The sequence below is a fragment of the Onychomys torridus genome, chromosome 15, assembly GCF_903995425.1.
Source record: "Onychomys torridus chromosome 15, mOncTor1.1, whole genome shotgun sequence".
Taxonomy (NCBI): domain Eukaryota; kingdom Metazoa; phylum Chordata; class Mammalia; order Rodentia; family Cricetidae; genus Onychomys; species Onychomys torridus.
This window is the reverse complement of record NC_050457.1, coordinates 35,154,558-35,176,668: the sequence shown is the minus strand read 5'-3', so window position 1 is coordinate 35,176,668 and position 22,111 is coordinate 35,154,558. Positions and strand designations below refer to the sequence as shown.

Below are 22,111 nucleotides of genomic sequence, written 5' to 3'. Positions count from 1 at the left end.
TTAAAGCACAGTAAGGCCGAGCTAGACACCATTGGCCTGAAGTTGTTTCTAGACTTGGAAATCAGACAGCTTTAGTCAATCACAGACAGACAGACAGCCTGTTCGTTACATAACCAGGGTGTGCCCATCACACACACCCCGATATGGCAAAGGCTCATTGTAGCTGGTCCAGCCATTGCTTCACCTTGCTTTGTGTTCAGCCTATAAAAGCTGGCTGGACATTGCTAAATCAACTCTCTGAAACTCCAGGTTTGAGTGCTGCCCAATTCATGGGATTGTTCTTTGCTCCAATAAACTGTTGTTTATCTCCAGTTTCTGTTCACAGCAGTCTCTTCATTAGCCCTAGGCAATTGCTGGCCTATTTTGCCTATGTGTTTGCCTTTTATGGATAGTCTTTCATGGCAGGCACCATGACTGGGTCCTGTCACAGCATGCATCAGTGCTCCATTTTCAATTGTTGACTATCCTGTGTGCCCCTGCACCACGTTTTGTTTATCTGTTCATCAAATGGGCTGCATCTTCCTTTGGGCTGGTATGATTAATACTGGTGTGAACATTCACATACAAGTTCTTGTGTAGGTATAGCCTAATTTCTCTTGAGTTCATACCTAGGGGTGGGATGCCTAGGTGGAAAGTTTAACATTTTCAGAGACTGTTAAACTGTTTGCCACAACAGCAGCACACTTTACACACCGCCAAAGGGTTCTGGGATGCTTCCTGGTTTGGCAACCACTTATTCCATCTAGGTGTCTCCACCATTCATAATTCCTGCTGGATATTGATGACAAGACCAAGTTCTGGGGCAAATGAGTAGGGTGGCGAGCGTGCTGTTGTGACTGACCACAGGTTTTGGTTGGCCTCTGGTAGGGAGTTTTGAAGGAGGAAGAGTCTGCAGAGTGTGGCCGGAGGAGTCCATGGCCGTGTTTTTGAATCCCATCCTATTGAGCATTCTCCAGAGCCTTCAGTAGAAGCCAGCAGATTGCATGTTTGCACTCACTGCTAAAAACAGTATTTTCCTGCTTATGGTGGTCACTTTTAATACCCTTAATTTTGGTTTGCATAGTACTTTAGAAGACCCAAGTTTATGGAGTAGTTTGTAAAATGACCATATGATTGTATCTCAGGCAAAGATCTTTCATCACTTCTAGGAATGACTGAGATTTTAGAAGTTCTTCTAAAATGAATGTGTCAGATAACAGCATTTTGCTTTTCCGTATACTTCATACATGAAGTCGTGTGTGTGTGTGTGTGTGTGTGTGTGTGTGTGTGTGTCCGTCCGTCCCTGAATATAATCTGCCACATGACTTTCTGGTATGACCTGTTTTTGAATATTAGCTTCTTATCAGGAAGTGAGAAGTAAACCTAACAGAAAGCAATGTTGTCAAGTTTCAGAGCGGCAGAACCACACCACCCCGGAGAGCCCCGTCACCAGATGGCTTCTCCCCATATAGCCCGGAGGAGACGAGCCGCCGTGTGAACAAAGTGATGAGGGCCAGGCTGTACCTCCTGCAGCAGATAGGACCCAACTCCTTCCTGATTGGAGGAGACAGTCCGGACAACAAGTACCGGGTGTTCATTGGGCCACAGGTAGGGTTTGGCACTGTTTTATGTTATGTTAGTATATGGTCCCATTTTAAGTCTGTCCTGTTTAATCACTTTGTTTCTTTTTCTGTGGTTAGAAACTGCATGCACAGCTTCATGTTCATTGTACAAGTATTACCTCATTCCTAGACATAGGCTTCTTTTAGTCTCTCCTTGGGTGTTTTTTGGTTTGGTTTGGTTTTTGCAAGACAGAGTTACTCTGTGTAGCCCTGGCTGTCCTGGAACTCATTTTGTTGACCAGGCTGGCCTCAAACTCAAAGATCCACCTGCCTCTGCCTCCCAAGTGCTGGGATTAAAGGGGTGGGCCACCACCACCCAGCTTTGTTTTCATTTTGCTTCAGGGTCACACGTGCGGTCCAGCTTGCTTCAGATCCCCTTTGTAGCCTACGCTTGCCCTGACTTCACAGTGATCAACCTGTTTGCACGTGCTTAAATTACAGGCATGTGTGCCTGGCTCTTAATCTTATAAAGTGAGTTTGAAATGCATCCAGGCTATGTGTGATTTTTTTTACTATAACAGTACCTTGAACAAGATAAATTTAATCTGTTGAATAATCTCATTGAAAGTAGATATTGTGGAAATATCTGTATCTTTATATGTGAGGATAATGAAAAATATTAATAGGAACATTAATAAAATAGACATAGAAATGCCCAAGCAGGATAGGCCTAGATGTTCTGATGGAACCTCCCAGGTGGATTAACCCATGGGCTTTCTTTCTGTTCCCCAGAACTGCAGCTGTGGGCGTGGAACATTCTGTATTCACCTGCTGTTTGTCATGCTCCGAGTGTTCCAGCTGGAGCCCTCTGACCCCATGTTATGGAGAAAAACGTTAAAGAATTTTGAGGTAATTTTTTAATATACAGCTACAGTATAAAATTGACAATAAACTTGTATGGTACATCGTGAAATATTTCCAAGATCTCTGAATCTAAATAGACAGTGGCTGTGTTGGACATCTGAAGCTACTTAAGAATTATCTGATGCCTTGAAAATTCTCTGGTGATTTATTGAGGTGATAAGTAGTTTGGGTTTTTTTGTTTGTTTATTTGTTTCTAAACTGTAAAAGATTTAAGGGCTGAGGATTTAGTTCAGTGGTAGAGTGCTCGCCTAGCAAGCGCAAGGCCCTGGGTTCGATCCTCAGCTCAAAAAAAAAAAAAGATTTAAGTAAACACTGGCCTGCTGTAAAAAGCATTGTCCTTAGTAAACTGCATTCTTATGTTTGAAGCCCTTAAATCAGCTTTATGCAAATTAAGATGAATAATCCACCCCTTCATATGCATAATTATGGCATCACTATCATTGACACTATCTTTTTCCAATGTTAGGTTGAGAGTTTGTTCCAGAAATATCACAGTAGGCGTAGCTCAAGAATCAAAGCTCCATCTCGTAACACCATCCAGAAGTTTGTCTCACGCATGTCAAATTCTCATACACTGTCATCATCTAGCACGTCTACATCTAGTTCAGAAAACAGGTCAGTACTTGGCACAACACTGAGCATCGACCGAGTGGTGCATCTTAATTTAGGAATGATTTTTTATTTTACTTACTAAGTTGCTATACGACGATGTAATTATTGAGTCTCGGTTTCTCATGTTCAAGCAAAGGTAAGGGTTCTTCAAGGTCACCTGAAGACATTTTGCTCTCCGTACTGTACATTGGAAATGACCCATTAACGTGATGCCCCTTCTGGTGAGAAAGCAGGCAGCAGCTGTAAAGTGATGGCAGACGTTACCTTAGCCAAGCACCTGATAGCACTGGTTCATCCTATTAGAGAAACCTTGTGGATTTCATCACTGTTCTACAGACAGTGAGGCCAAGGCAGTGAGAAGTAGGAGGGAACACCTGTGATTCTTCTAGAAATAAATTATAGACGGGCAAAGTGGCTTTCCAAATGACTTTCAGGTCTAGGATTTTTATGTTGTGTAACATCAGTTCTTCATGCACCGATGTTTTCAGAGAATCTTTACCTGGGAGAAGATAAGCATGTCCTCATTCAGGAGGCTGGTCAGCCATAGGAGCAGGCACAGGAGCTAGTACTCACAGTTACTTCTTACAGTCCACAGTGCTTCGCAAACTCTGCATTGCCCAGTTGCTGGAAAGATGGCAACAATAAATTCTGGAGGACACGAAATGCAGCCTAAAATAACAGCCGTGGGTGTTTCCAAGTCTCTAGCGTGACATGGAGGCTCTCATCCTCTCCTACTCGGTGGCCCTACCTATGGGTGTGACAATGACACAGTTCGTTACTGCAGAAGGGAGAAAGGGCGTCTGTGGTCCTGAGCACCCTGGTTTGAGCAGCACTGGCTGTCCAGTGTCATCTTCGAGATCCCACCAGTCTCTCGTGTCTCGACCACCTCAGGACACGGAGCACAGGGTGCAGTGGCCACTGGGTGAACAGGGCTTGGGGTTTTTGGTTGTTTGGTTGGTTTTTTGTCTGTGGAAAACACAAATATTTGAACTTTTTTAAAATTTGGATTCAGTGGATTGACTTTAGAATCCTAGAGCGTTTGAAGTTACTTTTGTGAAACTAAAGGTCTTGTGGCTTGCTTAGAATGGATGAACCCAGGAGAGGTAATAACATACCAGAATGTGGGTGTCTTGACTCCTAACTCAGCTTTCTTTCTGTTCTTCTTTGTCTCTTCTAAAAAGAAGGAAGGAAGGAAGGAAGGAAGGAAGGAAGGAAGGAAGGAAGGAAGGAAGGAAGGAAAGAAGGAAGGAAGATTTTTCTTTATTGAACTTCTAAAACTAAACTTACTTCTTTCTACTTTATATTGAAGAAAGAGAATAAATATTTAAAGCTTAAATCAGAAGTTTTTAAGATGATCAAAGATACTTTCTTACTATGGACTGGAATTTGAGGTTTCCAGGTATATTGGTATATTGGCAGCGTGGGCACAAAAGTTTCTCATATTGTATATATATCATGTTTAAGTTTTTGTTCATGTAATCACATTTTTATAGAAAAACTAAAATCAATTAAAAAAAAAACCCTAAAGGATATTCATCTAGGGATCTAATTTTATAAAAATTTCAAATGGTATTTCCACAGAATGGAAAATAGAGACAGGGCTGGAGAGGTAGCCCGGCTGCTCTTCCAGAGGACCCAGGTTCAGTTCCCAGCATCCACATGGCAGCTCACGACCATCCATAACTCCAGTTATGGGATCCAGCATCTTCTGACCTCCACAGGCACGAGGCATGCATGTGGCACATATACATACACACAAGCAAAATACTCATACACTTGCAATAAAATTTCAAAATAAAAAAAAAAATTAAAGCAAATTGAAAATACACAAAACCCTTCCAAAAACTGAAAGTGCAAAGATGATCCCAGAACCTCAGTATACAGATAAAATGCATAAAGAGAGACTATAATGACATGTCTGTGTGGAGATGCCATCGTGAAATCCATTACCTGGTGCTTTTTACACATATACATATGTATGGGTTGTAGTTCCCTCATTACATTGCATTCACAGTAAGAACAGCCTGACTCACAGCACAGTCTGTGATTCTAGATTACTGAGTGTCAATAAATGACTGCCCTGCGGTTATCTGGTGATGCGGTCAAACAGGCGTCTCTGGTTGATAGGTGCGTAGTCCGGAGGAGCTGTAGACTTCGGTGCTCAGTGTTCTGCTTCCCTCCCTCACAGCATAAAGGACGAAGAGGAGCAGATGTGTCCCATCTGCTTGTTGGGCATGCTGGATGAGGAGAGCCTGACTGTGTGTGAAGACGGCTGCAGGAACAAGCTGCACCACCACTGCATGTCCATCTGTAGGTGGCCCCTCTGTCCCCGTGCTCAGCCGCTCTATTTACTACTGCAGCATGGCTTGTGGAGAGATTAGGGAGAGCAGAAGAAAGTCCTGCTTAAGCTGCCTGCATGAGAAAGTGCAGTGTGATGCGGGTGGAAACAGAAGGCATACAGTCTTAAAAACTCCCAGCCCAAAGACATGAGGTGGGACGGAGGTGGAAGACCTGGCCGGCCTTTCCAGAGGGTGAATCTGAAAGACTAGCCACAGAATCAAGCAGGGCAGAATGCTTTGAAGGATACTAAGCAAAACAGTGCTGTTGTGAGTGATAAGGTAGCATTTGTGTGGGTACAAGCATCGGGATAGCTTACTCTGCTGCATTGGCCAGCTTTAAGATTGATACCCTGTCAAATTGTATGAGGCTCTTTCCATAGCAGCCTTACTACACTAACTGTTAGGAATACTCGGAATTTAGAAATACTTAAGGGTAACAGTTACATTTTCTAATAGTTTTTCTTTATATTTTTAGGGGCAGAAGAATGTAGAAGAAATAGAGAGCCTTTAATATGCCCCCTTTGTAGATCTAAATGGAGATCCCATGACTTCTACAGGTAATAATTTTGAATTACTAATTTGTGTATATCTAACAAAAAAATTAAAATGACATTCTCTAGCCTCTCGTGGTGGCACACACCTGTGATCCCAGCTTTTGGGAGGCTGAGGCAGGAGGATCATGAGTTCAAGGCTAGCCTGAGCTACAGTGAAGCTTTGTCTCAAACAGAGTACAAAGTGTGACTTATATCTGTTAATATTTTGCAGCAAATTTTGTGATCTTTCATTTTAGCCACGAGTTGTCGAGCCCAGTGGATCCCCCTGCCTCTCTGCGACCTGTTCCAGTCTCCTCCCCTCAGCAGCCTGTGGCTGGGTCACAGAGAAGGACCCAAGAGGGCAGTTTTAACCTGACTCACTACGGAACCCAGCAGATCCCTCCCGCTTACAAAGATTTGGCTGAGCCGTGGATTCAGGTAAGTAGTTATCACCTTACTTCACCTCTGGTGTCCGTCTCTTTCCCTCGGTTGTTTCTGATTTTGGAACACGCTTCGCTGGGTGACTCTAGCATGCTGGAGACTTTAACCCGGCTCTTGGTGTCGGTTCCTTTCCATATGAGTGTTGCACAGCTCACACTTGAAAGTTTCTTTGTGGTCTTCACCCCACCACCACCCCCCACCCCACCCCCCGGTGTGTCTCTTCCTAAACTAACGAATGTAAGAGGCTGTGCAAGGACAGAAAATGGGGCTCTTCAGTGCTGCCTTTGCCCGTGTGTAACCCCATTCCTGGCGAGTGATTCTGTTGTCTGCCGTTTAACACCGGTTCCCCTCGCCGTGTACTGGTGTCTATCAGGCGCTTGCCGAGAGGACAGGTAAGGGTTCAGAACGGACTTGGGTGTGGTATTCCGTTGCCTTTACCTTTCTTGTCTTCAGTAAACACAGGTTTTGGTTGGCCAGCTTATAAATCATTTTCTTGGTTGCTGGGTACTTACTATGTGACTTTTAAAGGTAGGATCTATAGCCAGTGCTCCCAGATAATGAGATAGTAGTGAGGCCAGTGGTCAGCGTTTTGCTGGTTGGTAGGCTTCTGAGTGCTGTGAAGTTTGTGAGACGTTAACTCATTCAGTGTCCCATCGTAGAGTGTTCTGCTCTCCTGCTTTGTAACCTGCCCTTCCTGTTAACCCCTGCTCCTTAGCAGTCTGATAAAATCCACAAGATTCACAGACACACCTTCCTCTTCCATCGGATTGTGAACGGTATTCCGCAAAGGCCCTGTCTGTTTCAGGGTCCCAGAGAGCTCTTGGAGTTCATTGCGAGCTGTCAGATGCCATGCTGGAAGCTGTCATGAGCTGTGCTGTGCTTATATGCCTTAGGGTGTTGTGCACACCTTTAATCCCAGCACTCGGGAGGCAGAGGCAGGCGGATCTCTGTGAGTTTGAGACCAACCTGGTCTACAGAGCGAGATCCAGGACAGCTAGGGATACAGAGAGAAACCCTGTCTTGAAAAAAACCAGGAGAGAGAGGGAGAAAAGAAAAAAAAGAAAGTGCTCAGTAGACATTCTCAGACATTTCTAAATCCCATGACGTTGACAGTCAAGGAGCTGGGCAGATAAACAGCTCAGTGAGTCAGGTGTTTGCATGGGACCCTTGAGTTTGGTGTTCAGCACCCTGTAGAAAGCTGGGTGTGTTGATGTATTTGCAATTCCAGCTCTGGAAAGGTGAGACAGGTGGACCCTTGGGGCTCAGTGGCTAGCTAGCCCAGCCTAGTTTGTGAGCCTGATAGAAGACTCCATCTCAAAAATAAATAAAGTCAAAGTGTACAGCTCCTGGGAACACCACCTGAGGTGAACCCCTGGCCTCCACAGTGTGCACACATGTACATGAGTATCCATGGCCTCACAGAAGACTATGTATATATTATTAAAGTTTTCAGTTGTAAAACATTGACAATCAAAATTGTCTATCAAATATAGTAAAGAATTGAGAAGTGGCCAGTTTTTCTTTAATCATCAGAAACTGTTCTTAACATGCCATAGGTCCATTAATTTCTCACCCCATTGTGTTTGTTCAATGCAGGTGTTTGGAATGGAACTCGTTGGCTGCTTATTCTCTAGAAACTGGAATGTAAGAGAGATGGCCCTCAGGCGTCTCTCCCACGATGTTAGTGGGGCCCTGCTGTTGGCAAATGGGGAGAGCACTGGAAACTCTGGGAGCGGCAATGGAGGCAGCTTGAGTGGCGGAGCGGCCAGCGGGTCTGCCCAGACCAGCATCTCCGGGGACGTGGTGGAGGCGTGCTGCAGCGTGCTGTCCATAGTCTGCGCCGACCCTGTCTACAAAGTGTACGTTGCTGCTTTAGTAAGTACATCGTTCACTACCATGTCTTTATGAGTTGCCTTTCTTTGGGCTTTTGCAGGTATTTATTTTAAGAAACAATAAATCTACTTTACCTAATTTAACTTTAGAAAATCCAAGTTTTTTTAGCCTATAGTCCTAAGAAATTGCAATATTCCATTTTATCTCTATATATAATTTAACTGATTTTTTATCTGTTCATGATTTTTTTTTTAAAGATTTATTTATTTAGTATACAGAAGAGGGTTCCAGATCTCATTATAGATGGTTGTGAGTCACCATGTGGTTGCTGGGAATTGAACTCAGGACCCCTGGAAGAACAGTCAGTGCTCTTAACCTCTGAGCCATCTCTCCAGCCCCTGTTCATGATTTCTTATGCACTGTTTACTTTTCTCCCGTGTAGTAGTAATGTCTTGCTATTCATTTTTTTTTTTTAAGATTTATTTATTTGTTATGCATACAGTGTTCTGTGGGTATGTATGCCTGCATACCAGAAGAGGGCACCAGATCTCATTATAGATAGTTGAAAGCTACCATGTGGTTGCTGCGAATTGAACTCAGGACCTCTGGAAGAGCAGTCAGTGCTCTTAACCTCTAAGCCATCTCTCTAGTCCCTCATTTGTTTTCTTGAATGAATACATCACATATGACCAAATTAAAACTTCTTGATGGCCTGGTGTGGTGATGCACTGGAAACCCAGCACTGGAAAGGGGGAAGGTAGAGGATCAGGAGTTAAGTTGATCTTGAGCTATCCAGGGAGCCCAGGGCTAGCCTGGGCAAGAGGAGACCCTGTCTCAGGAAACAGAAAGAACCAAGTAAAAATAGGACTAGAAAATGTCCTTTGAGTTTTGTTGTTTTGTTTGTTTGTTTTAATGTTTGGAAACATTAATGAGTATTTATTTTTAATAAAAATTGTTCTTGGCTTCAGTAAACATTGTGAGAAAATTCAGAAAATGGTCCCGTGTTACCTTGGTTTCTTTCCTGTAATGGTGATTAAAAAAAACAAAAACAAAAAAAACACCCTGACAAAAGAAGCTTCAGGAAGAAAGGGTTTGTTCTGGCTCATAGTTCCAGGTTCCAGTCCATCATGGCAGAGAGGCCATAGTGACAGAAACTCCTGGGAGCTGGCCACATTGCATCCTGGCAGGAAGCAGGGAAAGATGGCTGTATGCACACTTGTACATGGCTCACATTTACCCATGTAGCCAGCTCCTTCACAGAGAAGATGCTAAGCACATCAGTTAGCAAAAATCAAGACAGTCCCCAACATGGGCCCAGAGGCCCATCTCCTGGGTGATTCCAGATTCTGGCAAACTGACCGTTGGAACTAACCATCGTGCATGCCATAGACATAGGTTGTTTTGACTGTTAGGGCTTGTCTCTCAGGAGTAGGATACCATGATGAGAAGGTCATTGTGCAGACTCATTTGACCTTTTCCACTCTGGGACTCCCATCTCCTCGAAGCACTGCTTCTCAGTCTCAACACTGGTGTGTGGGCCAGATAACTACCTGGGGTAGGGGACACCAGAGATGCTGTCACTGTAGGATGTTTCAAACTGAGCCTTCTAACCACTAGATACTAGTAACAGACCTCCACCATTGTCTATCATGATGAAGAATGTCTTCAGGCCTGGAGCTCAAATTCACATACCCTCCCCAAGAATCCCTGCCGTAGGGTAATTCTTGAAAAAGAAAAAGGAAAGAAAACATTTAGTGGAGAGGGATAGGCTGTGTGTTCCATAGCTGTGTGTGGAAGAGAGGCCCACTTGCAGAACCATTTAGCTCCTTCCATGTGGGTTCTGGGACTCAAGCTCAAGTCTGTCGTCTTTGGTGACAAGTTCCAACGGCCACTGAGCCGTCTCACTGGCATGGCTTCTTACCTAATCTGTTTAAACTTCAGTCTCTAAGCTATCTCTTGCAATCTTTTTTTTTTTCTAACTCACCCTAATAGTGGGGTCTAGTAAGTGGCCTTTTGAGAAGCGTGAGTAGCTGTGAATATCAACTGGGATCAGAATTCAGTGACCTCGGAAACCTTCACAACTAGAGTGCTAACCGTGCTAGTATGCTGGGAGTAGCTAAGGATGTCTGGACATGGAGCAGATGTTAGAGACCTTGATTCCACCTCTCACTTAGGTCGCTCACCACTACTTTGGGAGCACCGCTGTGGCTATCCATTTCTCTTATTACTTACTTGTTTGCTCAGATCATCTCAGCTTAGGACATTGTCTCTGGTGCGTTTTGAAGGTAGTTAAACTGACCTTCAGTTTTTTTTCTCCCCAGAAAACACTGAGAGCCATGCTGGTGTATACACCTTGCCATAGTTTGGCAGAAAGAATCAAACTTCAGAGACTTCTCCGGCCAGTCGTAGACACCATCCTAGTCAAGTGTGCAGATGCCAATAGGTAAGGCCTCGCTTTCAAATACCTGGGACCATACCTCACACTTAAGGTTTGATACATACGTGCTAGTGAATTTCGCCTATTAGCACTTCGTAATGTGAGATCTGAAATTAAAACAGGGCTTAGAGCTCGTAAGGACTAGGGAAAGAAACCCCAGTGGCAAGTAAAAGCCAGGCCAGCAACCCACGTGGAGCTGCACATGGGCTGTATTGTGATTGTAGGCTTCTAAGCTGGAGTCCAGTCGACAAGAACACTAACTGGCATCCAGAACCATAAGGAGTAAACGAACTGTAGAGAACATGTAACATTATACCTGCCTCTGCCTCAGGTGGATTAGAAAAGAGTCCTGTTCCATTGTGTGATGGCACTTTACTGTAATTATGAGAGTTCTTAACTGTTTTTAAGTTCCACATCTTCCCACAATAGTCTTCAGAACTGACCGTGAACGGTGGTGACGGTAGACGTGAGCACAGGCCGTACCTCGTTTAGATCAGTGGACAGGAGAGCTCGCTTTCAGTTAGTAAGCCGTGAGAGGTACCGTGGCAGTTCCGTCTCCACGTCCCAGCACATCCTGATTGGCCAGAGCTGCTCCATCTCCCTCGTTCTGCTGCTGCTGCTCAGTCCAGAGTGTCCTCACTCTGGTATTCCTCTCTCCACGTCAGGAGTTAGTTTTGTAGGGAGTGTGTCAGTGTGCAGAGCACATCTTGCTTTTCAGGATGAGGATGGGTTTAGATGGCTTTCTGGAGCTCTGCAGTTGGGCTATTGATCCGAGGTCATTGGTAGAATGATGGCGGACATCAGGAGTACGGTAGAGGGATCTCATGGTATTGCTGCCCACCACTGAGTTGCTGCTCTTCTCTCTCGGTAGCCGCACGAGTCAGCTGTCCATATCAACGCTGCTGGAGCTGTGCAAGGGCCAAGCAGGAGAGTTGGCAGTGGGTAGAGAGATACTGAAAGCTGGTAATAACTTCTCATTTAACCTAATGGAGCACGGTTCATTGTTTTCCTTGACCTAAGATTTCTCAAGGGACTGTTATAAAATAGTGGAGTAATTTTATAAATTGATTCATCCAGCTATTTTAAAAATAGGAGTTAATTCAAGAGAAGTCCTTAAGACTAACAACCCACAGTGTTTTTACGGATCTTTCCACCATCTGATCATGTTTTGTTTGAGAATTCTGTGACGCTGGTTCTCCGCCATTTGTTTCTACTTCCGTAGGGTCCATTGGTATTGGTGGTGTTGATTATGTCTTAAGCTGTATTCTTGGAAGCCAGGCTGAATCAAACAGCTGGCAGGAACTCCTGGGCCGCCTGTGTCTTATAGACAGATTGCTGTTGGAATTTCCTGCTGAATTTTATCCTCACATCGTCAGCACTGACGTCTCCCAAGCTGAGCCTGTTGAAATCAGGTAATTTCCCTTGTGAAAATCAGTACTCCCCTCTTCCTACTTGCTCACATATCCCCAAGTTGCATACTAGTACCTTAGTACTTGACTGTAGAACCCTGAGGAGCAGGCTACTTTTAGTTAAACATTTACCTATTCCTCGTGCACAGATTGTTTTTGTGTGCAAGGGCAGGCATAAGTTGCCAGTTTTAAAATGGCCGTATTTGTTCCCCAACTGGAGGTGTTTTGCTTTGTTTGTCTTCAGGTATAAGAAGCTGCTGTCCCTCCTGACCTTCACTTTGCAGTCCATTGATAATTCCCACTCCATGGTTGGCAAGCTCTCTCGAAGGATCTATCTGAGTTCTGCAAGAATGGTGACGTCGGTGCCTGCTGTGTTTTCCAAGCTGGTGACAATGCTGACTGCCTCCAGTTCCACGCACTTCACCAGGATGCGCCGGCGTTTGTTGGCGATTGCAGATGAGGTAGAAATCGCTGAGGTCCTCCAGATGGGCGTGGAAGACACTTTGGACGGGCAACAGGACAGCTTCTTGCAGCCCTTGGGCCCGACCAGCTCTCCAGAGAACAGTTCCCTTGAGCACACAGTCCATTTCGAGAAAACTGGAAAAGGATTATGTGCTGCGAGACTGAGCGCCAGCTCAGAGGACATTTCCGACAGACTGGCCGGCATTTCCGTAGGACTTCCCAGTTCAGCAACACCAGAACAGCCAAAGCCAGTGGTTCAAACAAAAGGCAGACCCCACAGTCAGTGTTTGAACTCCTCCCCCTTGTCTCCTTCCCAGATGTTTCCAGCAGTGTCGACCCCTTGTTCCTCTGCCCCATCTGTCCCAGCTGGCTCTGTAACAGATGTTGCTAAGCATAGACCTCAGGCATTCGTTCCCTGCAAAATACCTTCCGCATCTCCTCAAACCCAGCGCAAGTTTTCTCTACAATTCCAGAGGAACTGCTCTGAGAACAGGGACCCAGATAAACTCTCCCCAGTCTTTACTCAGTCAAGACCCCCACCCTCCAGCAACATACACAGGCCAAAGCCATCTCGACCCACCCCAGGTAGTGCAAGCAGACTGGGGGATGCCTCCCAAAAGAGCATGACACTCGATCTGAACGCCGCCGCTTCCAGATGTGATGACAGTTTCAGCTGCAGCAGCAGTGGGAACGCCATTATACCCAGCGACGAGACAGTATTCACCCCCGTGGAGGACAAGTGCAGGTTAGATGTTAACACGGAGCTCAACTCCAGTATCGAGGACCTTCTGGAAGCATCAATGCCTTCAAGTGACACAACGGTCACTTTTAAGTCGGAAGTTGCGGTCCTCTCTCCCGAAAAGGCTGAAAATGATGATACCTACAAAGATGATGTCAGTCACAATCAGAAGTGCAAGGAAAAGATGGAAGCTGAAGAAGAGGAAGCTTTAGCCATTGCCATGGCAATGTCAGCTTCTCAAGATGCCCTCCCCGTAGTTCCTCAGCTGCAGGTGGAAAATGGAGAAGACATTATCATCATCCAGCAGGACGTGAGTACAGGCTTCAAAACCGTTTACAGTCTCCTTGGGGCGTGGGAAGGGTCTAGGGGAAATGCTGCTTTTGAGGTGATTGAGGGTTTGCCACGTATAACAAGTGTGTAGTAATAGTTTTGAGTCACTGCAAGAGCAGTACTCACGTATTTCAGAGAATGTCTGCCTGATTCTGAAATGATTCTCACTTACACATGTGGTACTCTTGTTAACATTGACCTTTCAGAGGTCAAATTCATAGGTGGTTTGGGAATGACAGTAGTATTTTCTCAGACTAATTTACAAGATCTTGCTCTTCTAACAGAGTGATTGCTTTTATTTAATATGCAGACACCAGAGACTCTACCAGGACATACCAAAGCAAAGCAACCTTACAGAGAAGACACTGAGTGGCTGAAAGGTCAGCAGATAGGCCTTGGAGCATTTTCTTCTTGTTACCAAGCACAAGATGTGGGGACTGGAACCTTAATGGCTGTTAAACAGGTTGGTATCAGGAGTCCAGGGTGAAATTGTTCAAACTGTGAAGTGAAGCGTGCGCAGCTAGAGAGACAAAGGGCGGGATGCTGGTGTCTTCGCGCTTTAGTGTCAGAGTTGGGTTGGGTTTGGTTTCGGAGACAGGGTCTCACTGTGTAGCCCAGGCTGGCCTCAAGCTTGGCACCTTCTTGCCTCCACTTCCCTAATGTCTGGATTACAGGACTGTGCCACCACACTTGACAGTTCTGGAAAGCTTCAGACTCAAAGTAGGTGTTACCAAAAGCAGCACAGACAAGAATTCTGCTATGGAAAGTTGAAGCTGGTCATTGTGAGATCCAGTGTCAAGACGGCCTGAGAAATGCTTTATCATTCCTGCCCCTCTCCACTTGGACCAGTTGAAGATCTCCCAGTCTATGCTTCTGCCTTCTGTTCTGAGCACACTTACAAATGCATGCAATGAGCATGTACGCATAATACATAGAGTGAGCATACATGCGTGCAAAAATGACGGCTTCATTTGAAGTCACGGTGTTTGTCCCTCTGTAATTGGCTGGTCTCGTGTTTACTGTTACACAGTTCCGGTCTTGGCTACAGCACCCTCCCCTTCACCGTTTTTCTGATTTTCTTCAGTTTCTTAAGCTACGTTCTTTTTTCTTTTTTTCTTTTTTTGAGCTGAGGATCGAACCCAGGGCCTCGCGCTTGCTAAGCAAGCGCTCTACCACTGAGCTAAATCCCCAACCGTTTGAAAGCTACATTCTTACTGTCTAAAGTTACCTGACTTGTGTTCCCTGTTGATCTGTTGGTTTTATGTAAAGAATACTGCATCCATGAAGGTAGATGACTAAATTCCATTTGCTGTTAATATTTCAGATGGTTTAGGTTTGTCCATTTTAGGTCAGGTTGTTTGGAACACAAAGAACATCAAAACTCCAAATCTTATCAATGTGTTTATTAAAACAGGTGACGTACATCAGAAACACGTCTTCTGAGCAGGAAGAGGTGGTTGAAGCCTTAAGGGAGGAGATCAGAATGATGAGCCATCTGAACCATCCGAACATCATCAGGATGTTGGGCGCCACGTGTGAGAAGAGCAATTACAACCTCTTCATTGAGTGGATGGCAGGTCCGTTCACAGTGTGAGGCATGCCTGAGTGCACAGACTTAACTTTCTTCTAGTTAAGGACAGTTGACTGAATACTTCATTTAAAAATAAATACCTTTGGGTCTCTAAAAGCAAATCATTCCTAATATACAAGCATACACAAACAAATAGTCTATATTTTAGGTATAATAAACAGTAACATTTTTCCATCCTGATGTTTTCTTTTGGTGTACTTGGAATTGAGCCCAGAGCCTTCCTTGTACATTCTAGGCAAGTATGTTACCACTGAGTGACAGTCCCCAACCCAGCAACCTTTCTCAACAGTGATTTTGTGGCTTGGGATATAAGAATCTTTTTTTTTTCCCCCAAACCTGGATTGTATAAATCCTGTATTCTTCTGGGTCGTCTTCACTAATTGTGTACATGTAAGAAATGTTTCTAACAACATGAAAGTTGAGCAGCGCCTGTGCCTGCAGTCAGAGTACTCAAGAGGCGGAGGCAGCAGGATGGGCTGTCCAAGCCCAGCCCGTCCTCTAAGAGGGGAGACTGTCTCAAAAGGAAAGCAACTAACTAGCCAAACTACATAAATTAATATATCATTTGGAAACCTTCCTGCAGATGAAACAGCACTGAGGTATACAGTTAAACTCGTCCTCTTGAACATAGACTGTAATCTCTAACATGTATAACAGCAACAAAGTCGTGTGACGACTTGGTTATTTAGCCAATTGTTTAAGTTCTTATGTGAGTTTTAGTTCGTGTGTGTGTGTGTGTGTGTGTGTGTGTGCTTACTAGCATGGGTATGTGCACATGTGTGCATATAGATGTTACCTCTGTCTCTCTCCACCTTTGTTTTTTGAACATCTTTTTTTTTTTTCTGGAGCTGAGGACCGAACCCAGGGCCTTGCGCTTGCTAGGCAAGCGCTCTACCACTGAGTTAAATCCCCAACCCCCACCTTTGTCTTTTGGGACAGGGATTCTGAACATGACGCTCAGTTAGGCTAAGCTGGCTGGCCCCTACCGAGGCTACAGACACACACCACTATGCTTGGCTTCTTAATGTGGGTTCTGGGGATTGAACCCAGGTCTCCATACACACATGCCAGGCCCTCTACCTACTGAGCTGTCTCCCCAGTGACACCCTGTTGATTTTCATGGGGATATACAGAACAGATAGGCTGGCTCTCATGAGTACTTAGGAGGTTCGTTGAGATTCTGACTTTGGTACATGTATTTGATGCCTAACTGCCTTCTTGCTCCTCCTCTGCTCTTTACCTTCTGCTAAATAACATATCAGTGTTGTTTACTTGATTCTGGAATAGTGTACACACTCTGATTGAGAAAAGAAAGGCATAGAATCTACACTACACAATTCGTTCAATCTAAAATGTGTAACTTCTAGTGCTTTCTGGAATCTTGGCCCTGTAGTAAGCTGGTTTTATGAGGGTTGTGAAAAATGTTTTCTAATATACAGTTGGAGGGACTATAGGAGATCAACTTTACTTCTGTATGCTATGAGTTCAACATTTCCTATGAGCTCATATAGTGTAAGCTTAAGAAACTAGAGTGTAATAAACAAGTGTAGTTCTGGCCAGGTTCACAGCAGTTGTGTTGGTCTTTCAGGAGGGTCTGTGGCTCATCTCTTGAGTAAATATGGAGCTTTTAAGGAGTCAGTAGTCATTAACTACACTGAGCAGTTACTCCGTGGCCTTTCATATCTCCATGAAAACCAGATCATTCACAGAGATGTCAAAGGTAAGAACCCCAATACTTTCTAGTGACAAGAAAGCAAATGTAATTTTTTTTTTTTTTTGAGCTGAGGATCAAACCCAGGGCCCTTGTGCTTGCCAGGCAAGCACTCTACCGCTGAGCTAAATCCCCAACTCTCCAAATGTAACTTTTAACCTTGACCTTTGGTGGTTTCTAACACAAGTTTGGTATTAAATAACCCTATGAATATTAGAACTAAAAGGACCCTTAAGTGTCTTACAGTCCACCAGGCAGTGGTGGCACAGGCCTTTAATCCCAGCACTCAAGAGGCAGAGGCAGGTGGATCTCTGTGAGTTCAAGACCAGCCTGGTCTACAGAGCAAGTTCTAGAACAGCCAAAGCTGTTACACAGAGAAACTCTGTCTCAAAAACAAAACTAAGTCTTCAGTCCACCTTTCTGGTTGTGTAGGACAGTGTGTTCAATACAAGAAAGGGTGTGACTTGACAGGAAGTGTAGAATCGAGTTCACTGATCCCCCGTCTTGGCATCACGATGTTTTCCCAGAAGATCCCTGCTCTTGGTTTTTCTGAGATAATTGTCGTATCATAAACTTAAGAAAATCATAGCCGGGCAGTGGAGGTGCATGCCTTTAATCCCAGAACTTGGGAGGCAGAGACAGGCAGATTTCCGTGAGTTCAAGACCAGCCTGGTCTACAGAGCAAGTTCCTGGACAGCCAGTGCAGTCACACAGAGAAACCCTGGAGGGCGTGGGGGAGAGGGACAGACAGACAGACAGACAAACAGTCCTGTCAGATCTTGCAGTTCAGATTATATCTATTAAAGGCAACTTGGGTTTTCTGTTATGAATCTCTTTAGTATTTGACAGTGTATTGAAGTGCTGTTGGGATACTAACTTTGATTAGACTGTGATTATGGAATAAGCATATAGTTTGAATTGGCCGTGTTAGTATGTGTCAACAAGACTGTTTTAAAATGTAAATTGTACCAAAATTTGAATTCTGGATAGATTTTGCTGAAATCATCATTTTAAAGGTTTTGAATCCCTGCTTGAAAGTGTGTATTCCTTTATCTCCATGGGCCTTAGGACCTTGACCTTCAGAAATTTCCTTCTGAGGATTTAGGTTACATCTACCCAGAGACCCTAGTATGCCTTCAGCAGAAATGGACCAAAGGAAGACAGGAGCAGCTTTCTCTGAGGCTGTGACTGTACCCACATGGTTTAGTTCATTAGTGGAACTCAGGAGGCTCTCAACGTGCCCTTATGTGATTCTAACATACCAGGTCACTTGCTGTCTCTGTTGACAGGTGCCAATCTGCTCATTGACAGCACAGGTCAGAGGCTGAGGATTGCAGATTTTGGAGCTGCCGCCAGGTTGGCATCAAAAGGAACCGGTGCAGGGGAGTTTCAGGGACAGTTGCTGGGGACAATTGCATTTATGGCACCAGAGGTGAGAAGTGGCTTTGAGTGTATGAATCACTGTGCCAGGTTCTTTCACAGTAAAGCCAGAACGCACTTCCTCATTGCAAGTCCACAACCTAGAAGTTGGTTTTTAACAGTACCTTGCAGTTTAGACCCTTCCTCTCAGCCTTCCCTTTTTTTGTCTTAACAAGATTACTAAAAATAAATTTTCATAATTTGCTTCAAGGCTACTTCAGCGCAATTTACACAAAGTTAACAGAAAGCACATTTAACACAGAATTGTGGGGTTAGTTTGTAATACTTGTTTTATAGTAAAACAAAACTGCATGTGGTAGAACTATGCAGAAGTTCCCTTTCCTTTCTGTCGATGCCTTAACACAGTCCGCACTTGTGAATGTGGCCTCTCCTGAGCTCACAGCCCTCTGTGCTCAATGTGGTGAGGAGCTGTTTCCTGCCCCGTTGTGGAGGAGGAGGGGCTGCTTTAGAATCCTGTCGTACTCTCTTTGTGCCACCTGGACAGTAGGCTTGTTATTGAGATTTCATGTATTCCTGCACTGGCTGTTTGTGCCACTGTTTACTCTGAACTCGTGTAAGGAAGTCACACGTCCAGACTAACTGCCTTGGTGCAGGTGCTCAGAGGCCAGCAGTACGGCAGGAGCTGTGATGTTTGGAGCGTCGGCTGCGCGATCATAGAAATGGCCTGTGCAAAACCTCCTTGGAATGCCGAGAAACACTCCAATCACCTTGCTTTGATATTTAAGGTAATTATGACCGATTTTTTGTACTAAAATTGAGGAAAGTCAAATTCTCATGAGTTGTCCCTACCAATCGTCACTCGCTTGTGTATTTCATGTTAAGCGTGGGTATTTTGCCTGCACATATGTCTGCGCACCACATGCATGTCTGGCACCTGCAGAGGCCAGAAGAGGGAGTCGGAGCCCCTGGAACTGCAGTGGCCGATGGTACTGGCCCCCAACCTCCAATTTTAAAAAGATACGTACTATTGTACATGGATTACATATGCAGGTGTTTGTCCATGAGAGCACAGGCGTGCCGTGCCGTGTGCAGAGATGAGAGGACAAGCTAAGGAGTCGGTCCTCGATCTCCATCTTGTTTGAGGCGGGGCTCCTTTGTTGGCCACAGTACTACTGCCTATTCCAGGATTTCTGGCCTCTGGACCTGCAGGAGATTCTCCTGCCTCTAATCGCACTGTAGGAGAACTAGATTTACGGAGAAACATCCTCAGACCTGTTTTTTACATGGGTTCTGGGGACCCAAACTCAGGCCATCAGGCTGGCTTAGTGAGCGTTGTTTCCCAGTGAGCCAGCTCCCTAGTCTGCTCCCCGATTTTGTTTTGTTTTGGGAAAGGGGAGGGTGGTAAGACATGGCCTCTGTGTAGCCCTGGCTGGCCTTCAATGTAGAGGTCTGCCTGCTTCACCTCTTGAGTGCTAGCATTAAAGGTGTGCCTCCCCACACCCGGCTCTACTCCTTATAAGGAGTTTACTCCATGTTGTCAAACTCAGGACAGTGCACTGTGGATAGAGCACTTAAACCTGAATTAATGGAAGTATCCAACAGAAATGTTTCATTTTTTTTTTTTTTCCCTGTGAAGGAAAAACAAGAGCAGTGAGTGGTTTCTCTTAGCAGGTGGGAAGGGATATCTTTTTTGTTTGTTTGTTTTGGTTTTTCAAGACAGGGTTTCTCTCTGTAACTTTGCACCTTTCCTGGAACTCACTTTGGAGACCAGGCTGGCCTCGAACTCACAGAGATCCACCTGCCTCTGCCTCCTGAGTGCTAGGATTAAAGGCGTCCGCCACCACCACCCGGCGGGATGTCATTTTTGTCTTATTTTGTCTTATGTGTTAAGAAATATGTGCAGCCACTCAGTGGGTGTGTCTGCATCTACTCAGTGTCCTAGATCACAGACTTTAGGGTTGTTTTTTCCTTCTGTCAATTTGCATTTTTCAGTAATCATTCATGAAGTTGCTAAGGTGAGGGAAAGGGAGTTTTATTGTGATTGTGAGTACGTAGGTTTAAATTAGTTGGATTCATCCTTTACCTGATTATAGAATAATCGGCTTAGGGCTGGAGAGATGGCTCAGAGGTTAAGAGTACTGACTGCTCTTCCAGAGGTCCTGAGTTCAATTCCCAGCACCCACATGTTGGCTCTCAACCATCTGTAATGAGATCTGGTGCCCTCTTCTGTATACATTATAAATAAATCTTAAAAAAAAAAAAAAAAAGAAGAAGAAGAAGAAGAAGAAGAATCAGCTCTTATCTGGGAATGGTAGGACACAACTGTGGTTGAAGTACTCTGGAGGTGGAGCAGGCTGTGCTGAGACCTTGTCGAGAGGGGGAGGTTGTACTAGTTGACACTAAGGTTACGATTTGTCCGACACTGAGGAGAACTCAGTGGGTGCACACTGACAGAGGCTGTGAGACTGACGTCCGTGTTCTGTGCCAAGTTCAGTCTCCGGTTCTGTCTCCTGCAGATTGCTAGTGCGACCACTGCGCCATCCATCCCATCCCATCTGTCCCCTGGCCTGCGCGATGTGGCCCTGCGCTGTCTAGAACTTCAGCCTCAGGACAGACCCCCCTCCCGGGAGCTCCTGAAGCATCCTGTCTTCCGGACGACGTGGTAGTTAACCGTTCAGACCAGCTCCAATGGAGACAGGATGTGCAGCAAGGAGAGGATAAAAAGAACTTGTGGGCGACCACGCTGATAACCTCCTGGCCCTCATACCACTGAACAGCTAGAAATGAGGCCGGTGGGGAACCCTTACCTAAGTATGTGATTGACAAATCATGATCTGTACCTAAGCTCAATATGCAAAAGTCCACAACTTGTGTCGAAACTGTAAACCGTGCCTTTCAAAGGACTGGCTCTAGGTGAACAGGAAAGCGATGGGGTTTGCATGATTAAGTAACAGAAGATAAATTTATTTTTGGAGCACTTTTTCAGCAATATTAGCAGCTGAGGGCTCAGGATCTGTTTTAATGTGTCACCTCCTTCCATTTCATCTAGCAATCACAGCAGGGGGTCTACACTTCCCTTTGGGGTTTTTGTCACTGGCTATAAAACAAATCAGTGTCTGCCTCTTTTAGGTCAAGAGTATGCTGAGTAGCAGAAAATACATGTGTTTTTAAAAGTTAATAACTTCTTTATGACCCACACTTGACCTTTTTTTTTTTTTTTTTTAAACTTCTGGTCGATTGTGGTTCATTGTGCATTTTACTGTTGGCCCGTTCATTTCGTTTTTGGAAAATATGGTTCTGTATTTTCATTTCACCTTCATTTGTGTTTAATATTCAGGGAAAGGTGATCTCTTCAAACCAGAAAAAAAAAAAAAAGAAGAAGTAGGTGTGAACTAGTTTATTAAATCTGTGCCTATTGCAAGAGTTCTGTTTTCTTCTCATTGGTGTATGATGAAGTACTGGCTTCAGGGAGTCGGTCTCCACCCTCGCCATTCAGGGTAAGCCTGTACTCACTTCAGACAGTCAGCTGTTGAGATGCAGCTCACAGGCAGGGCAAGATTATCCAAAAGTTAGGTGGATTGTTCCGTATTATTTCCTAGCCTATAGGGAACACCTGCCATTGAAATCTTCCTCTTGGTAACAATCCATCATTCATTCCCACCGATCGCAATGAAACGGCTGTTTCACCTGTACCATGCACGACGTTTTTATACTAGACCCGGCTGAAAAACTCTTCGACTCACCTACCAATCAGCAGTGTTTTCAAACAAACAATAAATTTGCTTTGCATTTTAAAAATGTTCAGACAGAAAAGTAAAGTTGAATTTCA

The 22,111-nt window shown here is 44.7% G+C and overlaps 1 protein-coding gene across 1 annotated transcript in view; it reads left to right on the top strand.

The window, feature by feature from the left end:
• Nucleotides 1-21,481, top strand: part of Map3k1 (mitogen-activated protein kinase kinase kinase 1) — a 61,969-nt gene extending 40,488 nt beyond the window's left edge. Inside the window, exons 4-20 of the mRNA XM_036207105.1 lie at nt 1,387-1,587; nt 2,334-2,450; nt 2,932-3,080; nt 5,266-5,387; nt 5,892-5,973; nt 6,207-6,387; nt 7,987-8,265; nt 10,545-10,666; nt 11,532-11,623; nt 11,883-12,072; nt 12,314-13,580; nt 13,911-14,063; nt 15,015-15,177; nt 16,780-16,911; nt 18,192-18,334; nt 18,936-19,067; nt 20,799-21,481. Of these exons, the coding sequence (XP_036062998.1) occupies nt 1,387-1,587; nt 2,334-2,450; nt 2,932-3,080; nt 5,266-5,387; nt 5,892-5,973; nt 6,207-6,387; nt 7,987-8,265; nt 10,545-10,666; nt 11,532-11,623; nt 11,883-12,072; nt 12,314-13,580; nt 13,911-14,063; nt 15,015-15,177; nt 16,780-16,911; nt 18,192-18,334; nt 18,936-19,067; nt 20,799-20,948 (3,675 nt within the window). The 3' untranslated portion in view covers nt 20,949-21,481. The remainder of the gene's footprint in view (nt 1-1,386; nt 1,588-2,333; nt 2,451-2,931; nt 3,081-5,265; nt 5,388-5,891; nt 5,974-6,206; nt 6,388-7,986; nt 8,266-10,544; nt 10,667-11,531; nt 11,624-11,882; nt 12,073-12,313; nt 13,581-13,910; nt 14,064-15,014; nt 15,178-16,779; nt 16,912-18,191; nt 18,335-18,935; nt 19,068-20,798) is intronic.
• Nucleotides 21,482-22,111: the final 630 nt, after the last annotated feature.